This window comes from Protomyctophum bolini (assembly GCF_963924005.1).
Source record: "Protomyctophum bolini genome assembly, chromosome: 14".
NCBI classification, from domain to species: Eukaryota; Metazoa; Chordata; class Actinopteri; order Myctophiformes; family Myctophidae; genus Protomyctophum; species Protomyctophum bolini.
Window position 1 is genome coordinate 11,969,826 of NC_137875.1, and position 15,993 is coordinate 11,985,818.

Here is a 15,993-nt window from a genome sequence, read left to right on the forward strand (position 1 = left end):
ATTTGGATTCCTTGTTCCCCAAGCTTCCCTCTTAGTTGATGATAGGTCATAAACACAGCTGTGGTGTCTGGCTAAACCCCAACTGATCATTGTGTGGAAGGGAAAATATATTTTGGAAACAAACCTCCTCTGGGAGGAAGCTGGAGGAGACTAAAAAATAAAAATACAGTACACAATTGACCATCGTAATCAATTGATATTAAATTAGTCGGGTCTTTGGAAACAGGCATCCAAAGGCGATTTCGGTGCCAAATGAGTTTTAACAGCAACTCCTCTAGAGCTGCTTGCATGGTTGAGCTACAAATAATGTGCACTGTCTGCCATCACTGACTGTAGTTTTATTTATTTTCGTGAATTTACAATTGCCTCCCACGGTGCTTTTTAAAAGCCGGTTTTAATAACTTTCCACACTCTTGGCGTCTTGAGTTACACTATAACAATATGTAGACCACAATGTCCTTTCCCTCAAACAGAGGCAGCTGTGTGGGTTCAGACTGGATTGACCTGTTTTTATTTAATCCTTTCTCATTAATGTACCTTTAATCAAGGCCGGTCAGGTGCTTTCCTCAAAGACACCATTGTGCAAGGTGTTGATGGTGTTTGGAGTTGGGCCTATTCAGAGCAACAGGGCACCGTATACTTACAGTAACGACGTTGGTATTAATAGAGCAAGTGAAATGAGACTGTCGCCACCGAAGTGACGAAGGATTTAAAAGCCATCTCTTCCTGGATTGTGTTACATATCACTTTTGTTTTTATTGCTATACTACAGTGCACTGCCTAGTGGCGTTTCTGCTCTGTGTAGCTATTGTTGTGTTCATCCTAATTCTGCCAAATCCAGCTAATCCGCTCTCTTGTTTTTGCTCACATGATTATGAATGTCCTAGATCAGTGGTTTTCATTTTCAACCAGTTGTCCATTTGGCTACCAACTCTCCAGTGGTCCTCCGGGGACCACCAGTGGTCCTTGAGGCGGTCCCCCTCAAGGACCACTGTTGGTCCCCGGACCACTGGACCCCCTCGAAAACGAGATGATGCATCTCAAGGGGATATCCTTTTCTCAACTGGAGAGTTGGTAACCAAATCGAACCATATTAGATCTTTAACTTTTGAGACCGTAAAGTGAAACCAAATGAACGCTCTCAAGAGTTCAATTATTGTGAATCATACACAATTAGAGAATGTTGAAGAATTGTCATTTTGATCAACGTTTGCCTGTTATCTCTCCTAATGTTACCAGTACAGCATGGAAATCTTGTCCAATGACAACAAAATATACTTTGGTCTTGGGTCTGAGAGGCTAAATGTCATGAAATGGTGGTCCGTGGCTCAAATGCCGAATAAAGAGTCTTGATGTGAAAAGGGTTGAAAACCACAGTCCTATAAGTGGTTAGTGTGTGTTTTCAGCACAGCATCATTTGCCCCCCTTTTCTTTTTTTCACTCAGGGAAACAAGTGGGAGAAGAAGCTGTGAATCTGAATCCCTTGTGTGCCGACAGTCATCAGTGGTAGGTATACATTTACACACACACACACACACACACACACACACACACACACACACACACACACACACACACACACACACACACACACACTTGCTGCTGTGTGATTCTGCAGTCAGTAGGCCTACTACCACTGTGAGGGAGATCATCATGAGCGCACGTGACGCACGCAAGCACGCACACAGTGAGAACTAGGAGCAGCAAGGTGTTCCTATTCCCATTAACCGCTCTTGCGAACACGAACCAGCGGTTGATGACACAAAGGGTTAATGAAATGCTGCTCTTGAGCGATAACCATCTTTGGGCCACCTGCAGTAGCTTTTTGTGAATCAGTCATGCTGGGGGTGAACTCTCATCCAGTTAACCCTTCTTTGAGTAAAATGGCAAAAGCTCTGAAACGGTATGAACACGCACACATGCCACGCGCCATTTGAAAATAGCAGATCTACAAGCTCTGAAATTTGTATTTTTAATTGTGAAAATGTGCCGCAAATCTTTGACTATATATTCTTTCAGAGCGAACGTTTTTAACTAAAATCTTTGCTTCTGGGGAGGTCCCTGAAACAACATATTTTCAGACGGGAGTCCGCAACGCTGCGTCCCTGGTTGGACGTAGCGTGTGCATGGAGGAACACGTTATTCCAACCAGTGTTTTGCTTGATAAAGCATATCACCTAAGTTACGCGGTGACTCGAGGGAAAACTTCCCTCTCTTTTAATGAGTTGTGTGGAGTGGGCCTGATGGCATGGATCCTGTTTGTATTTATGGAGGCCCCGATGCTGCATTCCACATCTGAAACACTCGTCGTGTTAAGACTTGACTTTTCGTACGTACAGTGAGCTGGTGAATGGCATACATGATACAGCTGAGGAGGATTGAACTAGAAGATGACATACTGACGTTCAGATTGGTCTCTCTTATGCCAGGGGTTCTCAACATTTTTGGCTGGGGACCCCCGAAAATGCTTTGGCAATGTCTTGTGAGTCGTGACCCCCGCCCCGCTCCCCTCCCCACCACCAATACAAACTGACCGCTACAATAGCCTTAATAATAGAGAAAATACATCATAAATAAATACTGAAACCAGATATAACCATTAAGGAAAGTTTATGCATGCACTATTTGTACCATGTAAACTCTAAATGTCTATTTTACAGAAATTCAGTTGCAAAAATAAATAAATAACATTATTAATTTTTTTAAATCATTTGGGGACCCCCCAAAATAATTTGGGGACCCCCCTGAGGGGTCGCGACCCCCCGGTTGAGAACCCCTGTCTTATGCAGTGTTTGAGAGTTTGAAATGTTATTTGCAACACAGTGTTTTTGGGCTGATAACCACCAATCAACTTTGATATCCCAATGTTTTTCCCCCCATTTTGAATAATTAAGTTACAACTTAATATGTACAGTATACAATTTAGCAGGGCAATTAGCAGGCATGTAGACATTTAGGGTTTCATGTATATAAGCATAATATACATTCTTGTTTACCAAATGGGCAGAAGATTTCTATCAAATAGAGAAATAAAGAAAAAAAAACATAAATAAACATTCACAGAGTCAACGCCTTCACTGTTGATCACGATGCAGTTCGATCATGCTTACGATGCATAGTATCCCCCCCCAAAAAGGTCCGTTGTGAGTCAGGAAGTGCCTTGTGGAACCAAGCAGTCCTATTTGCCCTCATTAGTACGGAAATAATTGGCATTAGCTCATGCACGTACCAGCACTCCAGACATCTAGTTAAAGAGAAGGCAGTGTTTTGTTTAGTTAATTAAGAGCAACGGCTTAAAAAGAAGCTTAATGCTTAATCCCATATCCCACTAATGGAATTTGTGAGATTCTTAAGCTGGTCGGAAATGCCGTCTGAGTTTAATGGACAGGAGGGGAAAAGTAAGCCTAGATAGAGCTATGATTTAAGAAGGCAGGGAGGGGATGGAGACTGGGGAGTGTGCCAGGAAGTGTTGCAAGGGAGTTTATAAGTAGCTGTTTACTTATTCTGTCGATGCCGTGAGAAAAGCTCTCACCCCACTTTCCACACCGCTGCCGTACTTGTCACGACGTTTGGCATAAACCATGTTGTGTGTTCTTCCATTGACTTGTGCCACATTGCACTGCCAGGGAATTCTTGCCTCGATCTCTTGTGCAAATGCCTTATACAAACCACTATTCTATCCTTTAGCAATATTAAAGGTAGGGTAAGTGATTTTCTTTGGATAAGAAAAAGCTGGATGTTAGAAAAAGCTCTATATTGTAATGGTACTCATTGCTGTAGACTGTTTGTTCAGTAACAGGAGTCTGTAACAGAAAATGCATTTTCAGGTCGGGATACCAATTTTATCCATTCAGGATAGAGAACTCAGTCAGGATACAGATTAAACAAGTGGAATTGTAAGTGATGAGCAGACACACTTGGAACTGGAACACTATTATAATGGCTACTTTCTCCTGCTTTAATTGTGTCACCTGTTTTCTGTTTTATTGGAGAGCTGGAGAGACAGGGAGACCCAATGTTACTGAACAAACACTAGCAATGATTACTAACACAATATAGTGATTTAACCTTTAAACCAAAAAATATCACTTAACACAATCCATCCCAGCCCTCTAAGGGAAATCATGACGCCAGAAAAATCAATCCCACAATCCCTAAAGTGCCTTGTGGAACAAGCAGTTCCTATTTGCCCTCATTAGTACAGAAATAATTGGCATTAGCTCATGCACGTACTCCAGACAAATTCTGTCTGATCCACTCAGATGGGGTTATTTTGGGTCCTTGAAGATTATGCAAAAATAATTAGAGATTCCTGCACTTTGCAAGAAACAACCAGGATTATTTTTTTCAGAAATTCAAAAAGAAAAGAAAAAAGTGGAATGTCCGCACATCTTTTTTTATTTCAATTTAAATACAACAACGTTTCGCCCCTCCGGGCTTTCTCAAGTTTCATGGGTATGGCCTTGAAATCCTTAAATAGGTGGAACATAACTGGGTGTCGTCATTCAATCAATGAATTAGCCAATAGGCTGTACTGTATGTGAAGATCCACTTTCTAAGAGTTCTCAATTCATAGATCCAAAATGCTTTTTTTCAGCAGGAGAGACTCCCAGTCTCCTTCCCTACGTGTTTTTTCAACTTTTTCTATACTTAAAGCAGACACATTATGGCCAGGTATCTAGGGTTAAACATACATTAACGGACTTAGCCAGTAGTCATCACTGTTAAATCGAATTCACCAGCTTTTTTGTGTGTCAAAGGCCAAATTGACTTTCACAGGGCTTATTTCCCGGGGCGGCGGTGGCTCAGGGGTAGAGTGGCCGGATGGGAATCGCAAGGTTGCCAGTTCGAACCCGGGGCTCCCCCAGTGTTAGTGTCGAAGTGTCCTTGAGCAAGACTCTGAACCCCATTGGTTTCCTCCGTCATCGGTGTATGAATGTTTGTGTGAATGGGTGAATGTATTGCACACGCAATCTATGTAAAGCGCCTTGGATAAAAGCGCTATTATTTACCATTTACCAGAAGAGGTGGACAAGGACTCCTTTTGAAGTTGCTTGTATGGGGAGGGAGAGGCACTTGGCCCGTGTCAAAGTTGAATGTTATCTATCAACGTCTTTGCAGCACGTACTCCATGCTGTCACTCCTCTCTAACTTTTGAACTCCAGCAGCCGTGTCGAACCAGACGGCGCTGTGTTCTGTTCCCACAATGCCCTCCTCCTCCTCCCAGTATCCACCGCAGATTGTTTCACATCATCAACCGATACTACTGTATACCACACCCATCAAATTCTCAGTAAACTCTGGAAAAAAGTGCAGAAATGTAATCGTTTGTGCACTCTTGATTTACAAAATGTCTCTGTCTTTCTGAATGTTCAAAGTTCAGGTTGTGTGGGTGTAATTTAAGGTTATTAAACCTAAAATAAAAAATAAAAATAAATGAAGATGAATGTCATGAAACCTTCAAGCAAAATCTTTGAGTACTTTTCCCCACCACGGTCGTGGACGGGGTTATTACGGGGGTTATATGGACGGGGGTTATATGGATGGGGGTTATATGGATGGGGGTTATATGGACGGGGTTATTACGGGGATGTGTGACGTGTGTGTGTTGGTGCCTGCGAGCACGAAGCCCAAACGGTTGTGTATATAATCCCAGCAGGCTTGACGGGCGGCCAGGGACACCGTGGTTGCATTACTTGCATCGCAGGCTTTGTTTTTTAGGTGCGTTTGCGTTGATCCCTCCGTGTGAATTTAGCCCATGTAAATCCCTTACTGCAGGGCCCCTCTGATGGTACAAAGACCCACGGATTAACTACAGGGCCTTTGCCAGTCGCCAGTCAGAAGGGTGGCGCGCATGTGTGTGTGTGTGTGTGTGTGTGTGTGTGTAGGGTGGCTGTCATTTTGACCTCTGGAGTGACAACTTTAAAACTGAACACATGCCTTTGTGTTGCTGCGGTCATCATTAGGGTTGTCATGACAACAATGCACCCCTTCCGCTCTCGATCTTGCGCAACAAAGACCTCATCACTTGGAAGTATTATTCTGTTTTAACCAGCTATAAACAGTAGGTCAGTACAGTAGGTCAATGTTAAAAATTATTTGTATTCCCCCTCTAAAAGAGCTCACAGGGCACCTCACTTTGGCGCATGAACCAAGCATGAAACACTCTTTAAATTCACACAGGGCCTTCGCAACTGCCCCCCCCCCCCCCCACACACACACACACACACACACACGCACAAACGCACGTATACAAAAAACACTATATAATAATATTCATATATATAATCTATCAAAACACATTGCTCATTCCCACAGCATGTTTCCAACAAGTTGCCCTTGAATTCCTAGAGTTCCTCCCAGGTGTTCAGTGCAGGTTTAGCCCGGAGCACAGCCTAGTCCATTTAGACCTGACACCAGATTCTACACGTCTTCTGAAAAAAACTATGTTTCTATATCAGTGGTTCTCAAACTGTTTCATGTCAAGGACTCCAACAATTATGTATGTATTTGGCTGCCGACCCTCATCTGAAAATATGTTGTTCCAGGGAGGGACCCCCCCCCCCAGATGCAAAGATATGAGTTAAAAAACGTTCGCTGTGAAAGAATATATATTCAACAATTTCCGCCACGTAAAAAAAGAAAAAGCTGATCTACAAACTCGTAGCATGGCACTCGTAGCCGTGCTATGAGCTTGCAGATCTGCTATTTTTCAACGGCTAAAGTTAAAAATAATGGTTAAAGTGGTTAAAAGCTATACCGATGCGTCCTCAGGTATAAATGTGCTAGACCTCTCTCTCTCTCTTGCTCTCTCTCTCTGAATGAGCTCTCTATGTTTCGACATGAAGGCTGAAATCAATCTTGCGGTTTCCGCCCAGCAGCCGACAAGTTTTTGTTTTTACCTGAGTGGGGGATTTTCGGCGAGCCCCGATGAAAGCGTGGACTTCACCTTTGCGCAACTGGCGTCCTGTCTTCCCCCCCCCCCTGTCGATAATTACCCCCCATCGCGTTGGAAAGTCAAGCAACATACGTAGCAGTGTTGGAAAAAGTACTCGCAGTATCGCAATATAGACATACTCTGTTGCAAGTAAAGGTCCGGAATTCAAAATGTACTTGTAGTAAAAGTACTCATTATGCAGAATGTCCAATTTAAACTTTTGCAAATACAGTAGCTTTGCCACGCACATTGTGAGCTTGTAGAGTGGCTTTTGGTAATCGAAATCTCCAAAGTAACTAGTCTTAACTAATGTTTTCAAATAATTGTAATGCAGTAAAAGTACAATATTTTGGCTCTGAGAGAAGTGAAAGTATTGGATATTGGAAATACTCAAGTGAAGTACAATTACCTCACAATTGTACTTAAGTAAATGTACTTAGTTACTTTGCACCACTGCAAGGCAGTATTTCAACACAACAGAAAGGAAAGTCTAAACAACAGCAGGTATATTATAGGCCCCTGAGGCTTGACACACCTCTCCACACACCTTCACATCCCATCTCTGACACTCTCTCTCTCCCTCCCTCTTTCTCTCTCGCTCTCTCTCTCCCTCTCCCTCTCTCTCTCTCTCTCTCTCTGCATCCACACTGTAGCGTCACGAAGATGCCAAATGTCGTGAGCGGCAGGCGTCTCTTCCTGGTTTTTAAATAGCTGGTGGATGGAAATGCAGCTCCACCCACACAGGCAAAATGCCGTGCCGGCCGGAAAACCGGAAACTCTTGCCCCCCCCCCTGCGGCAAGTGAGCTTCATTTTCCATCCACCAGCTGTCTAAAAACCAGCCACTCGCTGCTTTTGGCATCTTCGTGACGCTACAGTGTGGATGCACTGTCTCCCTCCCTCTCTTCCACCTCCTCTTGGTGCTCTCTGCCTCTGCTCCCATGCACCTCTCTCCCCTCTCTGGAGGCACGCACACCACGGTACCCTTCCTCCCCTCTCTGGAGGCACCCACACCACGATACCTTTTCACACCTTCTCTCCCCTCTCTGGAGGCACCCACACCACGGTACCTTTTCACACCTCTCTCCCCTCTCTGAGGCACGCACACCACGGTACCTTTTCACACCTTCTCTCCCCTCTCTGGAGGCACCCACACCACGGTACCTTTTCACACCTCTCTCCCCTCTCTGGAGGCACCCACACCACAGTACCTTTTCACACGCCGGAAATGTAAAGTTTACTTAAGCAACGAGGTAGACCCTTCTTGCCGTCATTGCTCGTTAAACAGTAAGCATTAGTTAACCTGCCATGCATGACATCTTTTGTCTCTCTCTCTCTCTCCAAATGCTTTGTGATGCCGCATTGCATGTAAATAGTAAATACCAATTATTTGTTAATGGTTGTAAATAATAGCGCCATGGGAGGGAGGGAGGGAGGGAGGGAGGGGTGCACTTGCCGTAAATACAAGTTAGGCATGAACGTCAACACAATCGCCGGTCTGTCCTGTGTTGTTAAATGAGCTCCCGTCCTCCAGCGTGTTGCTCCACATAGGGGAACTCCAGGTAGATGAGACGAGCCAACACCATTATGTGCTTGGCACATTGAGCTCTGCCACTACTGGCACTGGCACTCACACACACCTCCTGGGTCCAAAATACTTCTGATTAAGTACTGCCAGCATTGCTACAGTACATGCTGAATAATGATACACGACACCAATCAGAGGATTGGGGAAAATATGTCCTGCGGTAGCATGGCTGTTGAGCAATCCTCCCCACACAGCCCTCACCTGTGCAATGCTTGATCTCAACCTGGGGATTAGTACTACCTTCAGGTATGCTGCTACTCTCATCTCTCTCTCTCTGTCTCCCCTCCCTTGACCGTAGACAAGATTTATTGCTCTTAATAACATGTGTTTCAGATCGCAAGGATAAAGTGTTACGGAGACATTGATGATGATGGGTTGGGATGATGTTATTAACCTTGATGGCAAGGTTGAATTCATGTTTATATTGCTGTGTTTTTAGACTCTCGTAGGATTGGGGGGATTTCTATTTGGAGACAGACCAGAGATAGACTAGTATCGGGTCATATTAGTTTACGTTCTAACCCAAAACGCTAGAGGGCAAACTTGCATCGGAAAATATATTTTCAAATCGAGCAAGTGCAGCGATATTTCTAGAAGTACAAAGTTATTGTGGTCAGAGAGTGTACGTCCTGAGATTGGGAGGTCGGGGTTCAAGTCTCTGGCCGGGTCACGGGTCATGACCAAAGCCTCGGGATGACCGCAGGTGTTTTATACCAAAGACTATAAAAACGGGACCCAATGCCTCCCTGTTTGGCACTCGGCATCGAGGGTTGGATTGGTTTCCTCGCAAGTGGTAGCGACGTTTTTTTAGGATTTTCTCAAAAGCCGTCCCATCCAGAAGTGTGTTTTCATTGGAAGCCAAACGGCACACAACTTCAGATAGATAGCATCTTTGCTCCTGTGATGTTGTAAAGCTCCCCACTGCATGTGCGCCGCCAACCCAGCAGTGGTGTGGCGTGTGGGCAACACCCATGCCATCTTAAGAAAATAAACACGGGGCATTCATTGTGCAGTTACTCACGGATCGCCCACCTTTGTTCCCCTGGCAGAGAAAGTGAGAGACACTTAACGCGTTGTGATGTTTGGCACTCGTTTTATTTTTGCTAATTTCCACACCGCCCACATTAAATGGAAGTTACATTGTGTAGCACGAAAGGGGTTGAGATTTATGTCCACAAATGGTTGCACACAATTACAAGCCCCCTGGAGGAAAGCTTTTTTTTTTTTTTTTTACATGTTCTGTTTGAGCAGCGGCTGTAAGCAATAATCACCGAAGTCACATAAATCAATTAAATATCTGCACCGTGGAGAGGGAGTGAAACTCATAAACCACGCTCCTAAACTAAATTTCGTACTTCCCCACCAATCACCTGAATCAAAACTTGCGCTCTGCCGCAAACCGCCAAATAATACAATTTTCACAATCACTGTTTGCTTTTCGCACTGTTTAGGCACGCTGTGTGCCTGCTTCATTTTCAACCAATCCCAATTCAGCGAGATTGTGCAAGTGAGTGATTAGTCGGGAGCCCGACTACAAATCATGCTCTGCTTAAGCGAGAAACACACACGCACACACACACACACACGCACGCACACACACACGCACCCTACACTCGGATTCCATCTACCATCAGTACCACCATGTCAGATGGCACTGTCGAGATGACCTTGCGCCCCTCAATCCGCCATATAATAGAGTGTTTTGTGTCTCACTGTACTGTTTGACACAGAGCACCAGCAGCATTACGGCAGCATAGTTGTGAAAGGACTTTGATCACTTCTTCTTCCCAGTGCCTGTGGCCTACTTCAGACCAGGGGGGGGGGAACTGCCTGATTAATCTCCACACACCTTTAGAGCATACCCGTGGTGATAACATATTACATTTGTGTGTTTTTATATACAAAGTCCCTAAAAAGTCTGATCCTAATTACAAAATAATGTGTGGTACTGGTTACATCAGCAGGTACTAACACATTTCGGACAATAAAATGATGAGTGGCACCTGTCGGTCCCATCGCTCAGGTGGTCTTCAAATGTCTAAAAGTGAACACGATGTCCTTTTTGTCTGTCTGCAGGTATGCCATCATGTGCGGTGTCTTGTCCGAATATGACACGGTGCAGAACAAGATAAAGAATGGCTACATATTCAAGGTAAGGGGAGTCCAGGTGGTCCCCAGCTAAATGAAGGAGTGTTGGCAACCAGATGGACCACTAGAGATCTTTAACTCTTGAGAGCGTAAAATTAAACCAAATGGACCCATACGGGTCCATTTGGTTTAATTTTACTCTCTCAAGAGTTAAATTGTTAGACATCTGCATTATACTTAATTTACAAGTCTTAATAATTGTTATTTTGATCAATGTTTGCCTGTTATCTCTCCTATGGTATCAATACAGCATGGAATATTGGTCGATAAAATCTTATCTAACAACAAAATATTCGTTACGTTTTGGGGTCCGTCCGTGGCTCAAATGCCCAATAAATATTGGATACAAAAAGGATTGAAAACCATTTTAAAGTCTGTATATTTGTGCCTCCTTCCAGGATCACCTGGATAAAGTCTGTATATTAATGTGTCCCATGTGTCTGTCCTTCTAGGATCATCTGGATAAAGCCATCGAGCTTAAGCCACAGGACCCCCTATCCCACTACCTACTAGGACGTTGGTGCTATGCGGTAAGTCACGTGCGTGCGTACACACACGCACGCACGCACGCACGCACGCGTGCACACACATCAGGGGATAGGCTGTATAGAGACCAGGATTTCTGTATGTTTTTTGTGAGGGTACGTAATATACCCTAGGAGGCCTAGGGGACACGGGGAGAACATGCAAACTCCACACAGAAAGGCCCTTTCCCCAACCCCACCTATAGGGTATATGGGCACTGATGACGTGGAGGATAGAAGAAACAATTATTGATCATCACATACGTGCGTATTTGCTGATCATTATGATTGGGAACATAGGCCCTTTTCATTGAATACAAAATGTATATTGAAGTGAACCAGCCGTCAATGAATGAACAAAGTGCAAAGTGTTCCTGTTGATTAGCACAGCCGGTAACCAGTTCACAACAATGGTTTCCTCAAAGGCAGGAAGTTTTGCTTGAGATTATGTCGATGGGTTATGCAATGGCACATTACTCTGGATCGCAGAGAATGTCGGAACAGCTTTTTCAACAGGGCTGTCAATTGAACGGGTTTCCGTGAGCAGGAGATAGTATGACTTTGCATTGAACATACATAACAGTATACTGTGCAATGCATGCATGCAGTGGTATTTACATTGTGCAACGGTGTAGCTAGCAGGGTCAGAAGTGATTGTGCAGAAAACTTGACAAAACCAGCATTTTCCCGTAAGCAGGCTTCCATTAGGCGGCTTCTTTGAAGAATGGCTGATAGAATTTCACTGTTCATATCCAGTTCTCTTATGCAGGCAGGCACGCACGCGAGCACACACACACACACACACACACACACACACACACACACACACACACACACCCACACACACGGTACCATCTGTACGAAAACAGGAGCAAAGGGGGCATGGCAGTGAGTGATTAAGCACATTTGGTGGTGGAAGTAACACCTGATGATTTGGGGGGGGGGGGGGGGTTGAATTTTATGTGTTCTCGTCGGCGTATTGGTATTCAACAATGATCTACTGTTTACATTGAGGCAGCAGTTCTCTTTGAAAGGCCCCGCGATGACGCCAAGGCAACGCTACACCTGCAATTACACATTGTTGTGCTCAGATGAATGGGGGCGAGGAAGGAACAGTTCATGTTTGACCCAGAAGGCCTCCTCCTCCTCCTCCTCCTCCCGCCTATTATCTTCCCTTAACGACTGTCAGTGGAAAAACAGACCAGTCTACACAGGGTTCATTTGGTCATCATGGGATTCTATTGTATTTTCCAAAGGCTGGAATAGGGCATGGCAGAGGGCGTGATTTTTCTGGTTCCGCTGAAAGATCGGCCATTAATTTCTTCCCATAGGGTTTTACAAAAATATTTATATATCAATTAATTTAAGCCTAGAATCTTTTTACCCAGCTCAAGTTTCCAAGCAGGGTACAGGCTTTAGTTTAGACATGCTATTGGTCGGTGGCGGTGGCTCTTTTTAATCATTGAATTGCATCTGATTTAATATGTCTAATTCCTTAACCATTTTTTTGTACGTGTCAGGTGGCTCAGTTATCGTGGATTGAGAGGAAAGTTGCTGCTACCTTATTTGGAGAGCCTCCCATTGCCACAGTCCAGGATGCACTGAAACACTTCCTTAAGGTACGTTCATTACAGTACGTACGTACTCTCTCTCTCTCTACGTCGTCCTCAGACGAGCCCTCCATCGTCGTCTCCAGTCATCTCGGTTCTCCATACATCTGGCCAGCTCGTTTGTGCTTTCCGCACCAGTATCTTTCTTTAGTACGTCCACGTATGTAGGTGTGGGACGTCCTCTCGATCGACGCCCGTGTGTTGGTTCCCACAGTACAAGCTTTTTGGCCGGGAGTTCATGATGTCGGTGGCAGTGGCCAGCTAGTCTCATCCTCCTTACTGCTATCTTCTCCGTTACACTTGGTAATGCCCCGTACAGACGCTTGTTGGTGATGTGCTCATCCTGGTTGATGTTCAGTACCACACGTAACATTCTGGTGTAGCACCCGTCCAGGGATTTCTGTAGGGCTTGTGTTAGTGTCCAGCATTCACAGCCGTAGAGGAGGACAGACTCCACGGTAGCAGAGAAGAAACTGATCTTGATGTGTCGGGGGAGGTTGGATTTCCACACACTGGTCATACCGTTAAGAGCTCGCCAGGCAAGTGCCTTCCTCACTTTAAGGTCCTTCTCTGTGGAGTCGACCCATGCGCCCAGGTATTTGGAGTCACTGACCTCCTTTAGAACAGTACCCTCTATTGTCGTTAGGGGCAGATGTTCTTGGGGGATGTTATAGATTATGACCTCAGTCTTCTTTGCATTTAGCCTGAGGCCAACTTTGGCGCACTCCAACTCCACACTGGTCAGGAGAGCCTGTGCCTGCCTTACGTTGTCTGATAGCAGGCAGATGTCATCAGCGTACGTAGTTGTCATTATTGTGTGTGTGTGTGTGTGTGTGTGTGTGTGTGTGTGTGGAACAATCAGTGCAAAACTGGGTGAAATGGATTTTGCAACCCATTTCACACAGTGTCAATTATCTAATAATGTAATCCTGGGCGCTACACTTCCTCTGCCAACCTGGGGGGGGGCAGCGGACTGACCTCATGCTTCCTTCTATGCATGAGAAGTCCAAGCTGCTTCTTTTCACCTGACGGGAGAGTTTCCCCGGCCGGACGTAGCGCGTGGAAGCAATACGTTCAGTACTTGGTTTAATATAAGACTTATGTAATACTTAGTTCACTCATTCGCCACCATCACTTGCCATCTAGTGGAAAACGCAGCAGACAGAAAACGTCTTATTTTGAATGCCGTTCACTCGGGGAAAATTGAAACATAAAAATAAAATAAAGGTAGTGTAGTTACTAGGATCAGTAACTGTAAAACAGTTAAGGTGGTTGCACACCGGCCGCGTTTTTCGGAAAATCGATGGAGAAACACAGCTAAAAATCCGAAAAACGCGATCTGTGTGTGGGGACCTTTACTGTTTTTATTAATTGTAAAGGCTTACTCGTTAGTAACGAGTAAGCCTTTACAATTGCCAAGACAGGAGGAACGTAAGGATATTACAGTAATAGATTACTGCCCTACGGGAATCTACAGTTTTTCCATGCTTTATTTTTACCCCCTGCTTAGCCCCACCTACTTGTGTTTCCACAAATAGTTGTTGGATTTGTTTTTAGTATTTATTTATTTTTTAAATTAGGTTTTGGCATGCTCTCAAAGGTTGAACTTAACACCCATTGCGAGATGCAGCGCACAGTGCTCTTATTTGTCTGGCGTTAAATTGAAACCCATTGCCTCCAGGTTGCATCTGCATCCAGATTTTTTTTTAAGACCAAACCCCTCCTCTGTGTTTAGAAAGACTTAATCCCGTGTTCCCACATTTCACATGTTTATATAGTAGAGAAATGAAACGTGCTCCTGGGCCAATATTCCCATGCGTGCGTCCTCTTCAACATCTCGTGTGTGTGTGTGTATCTCACCCATCAATTTGATATAAGTGCTTCCTGTTGGAACTTGTCGCTCATGGCCGTGAGGAGGGAGTGGGGGGGCTGGGGAGAGAGGCTGTCTTAGCTTCAACAAACACCTCCTGCGAGGTTATACAACATATCCTCCTGGTTGTTTTCTGTGCTGCTGCATGGCCTATGACTATGGGACAATTGCCGTGGGGTGCGCAGGGCTTATGGGGCTGTAGCTCTGTGAGCTACAGCGAGCATTTTGCAATTGTAACGCATCAAACTGGTCTTTGAAATGAAAAGGTGTAACAATTCACTCGACTCACATTACGATTCAAATCACGATATTGCGTTCACAATACGATTTTTCGCGATTTTGAAAATGTTAAAGACTCTGCCTTGATTGTTCCCCCCTAAAACATCACCATCAGGTATTATGATTATTCTAGGAGGATTATTTTTTTTGTTCAAAAAGTTTACAAAACGTCTGGTGTGGCCACACCAACCAGTTCATTAATTCATTCGGCACCACAGCGTCATCTGGTGGAGGGTGCACATGCATTTTCAACGGCGAGCACCTTTTAGTTTGAAAGCTAGTCAGGAAGTAAAAATGTCCCGCGATTGTCATTTGATTTAATCCACCAAAAACATTTTTAAGCTAGGATCATATCGTTTAGAGCCGCAAATCAAGCTTGTTTTTGATCTAATTTTGCGTTCTAAAATCTGCGTCCCCATAGACAGCATAAGCCTGCGGAATCTATTTTTGCATTTCCGTTTACCAGAGTAATGAATTGATATGAAAAGAAAGGCGGGAAAAGGCGATCTCGGTTCCCGGGGCCTTTGGAAAACAGGCGTCAAAAGGCACCCAATGAGTTAAGTATACCTGGTTTTCACCTTAGCACCACCCATCTGAACTCAAGCCTCGCCCACAGCTGTGTGTTGTATGATAATGGTGGACGGGTTTATTTTATTATGTCACTAAAGTGGTGTATTTGGGACTTTTGACTCAAAGGCTTTCAGCTTTCAGGAAGAAACCAAAACTATGCAGTGAAGACCATATTTGAATATTCTAACCACACACATGGGGGTCTATTAGAGTAATGTTAACTCCATAGACACATACAACGATAGACTCACTCCCAATCTTCTCCCGTAGTCTGAAAACTCACCTCTTCAGACTCCATCTAAGCTCGTAGCACTTGCCGTAGCACTTGCCCTAGCCTCGACGACCTTACAGGTGTATGCAAAGGCTCAACTATTTTAATTTAGATAACATTTTATGTAGACATAGCACTCAAATTATAGCTACAGTTTTTTTTCCACAGACAGATGCTAGGTTCTTCGCTTCGTTGTGA

At 44.4% G+C, this 15,993-nt stretch overlaps 1 protein-coding gene across 1 annotated transcript in view; it reads left to right on the forward strand.

The window, feature by feature from the left end:
* rmdn2 (regulator of microtubule dynamics 2) overlaps positions 1-15,993 on the forward strand; it is a 48,424-nt gene that overhangs the window by 20,325 nt on the left and 12,106 nt on the right. The window contains exons 5-8 of the mRNA XM_080781880.1: positions 1,446-1,506; positions 10,600-10,675; positions 11,124-11,201; positions 12,716-12,814. Of these exons, the coding sequence (XP_080638006.1) occupies positions 1,446-1,506; positions 10,600-10,675; positions 11,124-11,201; positions 12,716-12,814 (314 nt within the window). The remainder of the gene's footprint in view (positions 1-1,445; positions 1,507-10,599; positions 10,676-11,123; positions 11,202-12,715; positions 12,815-15,993) is intronic.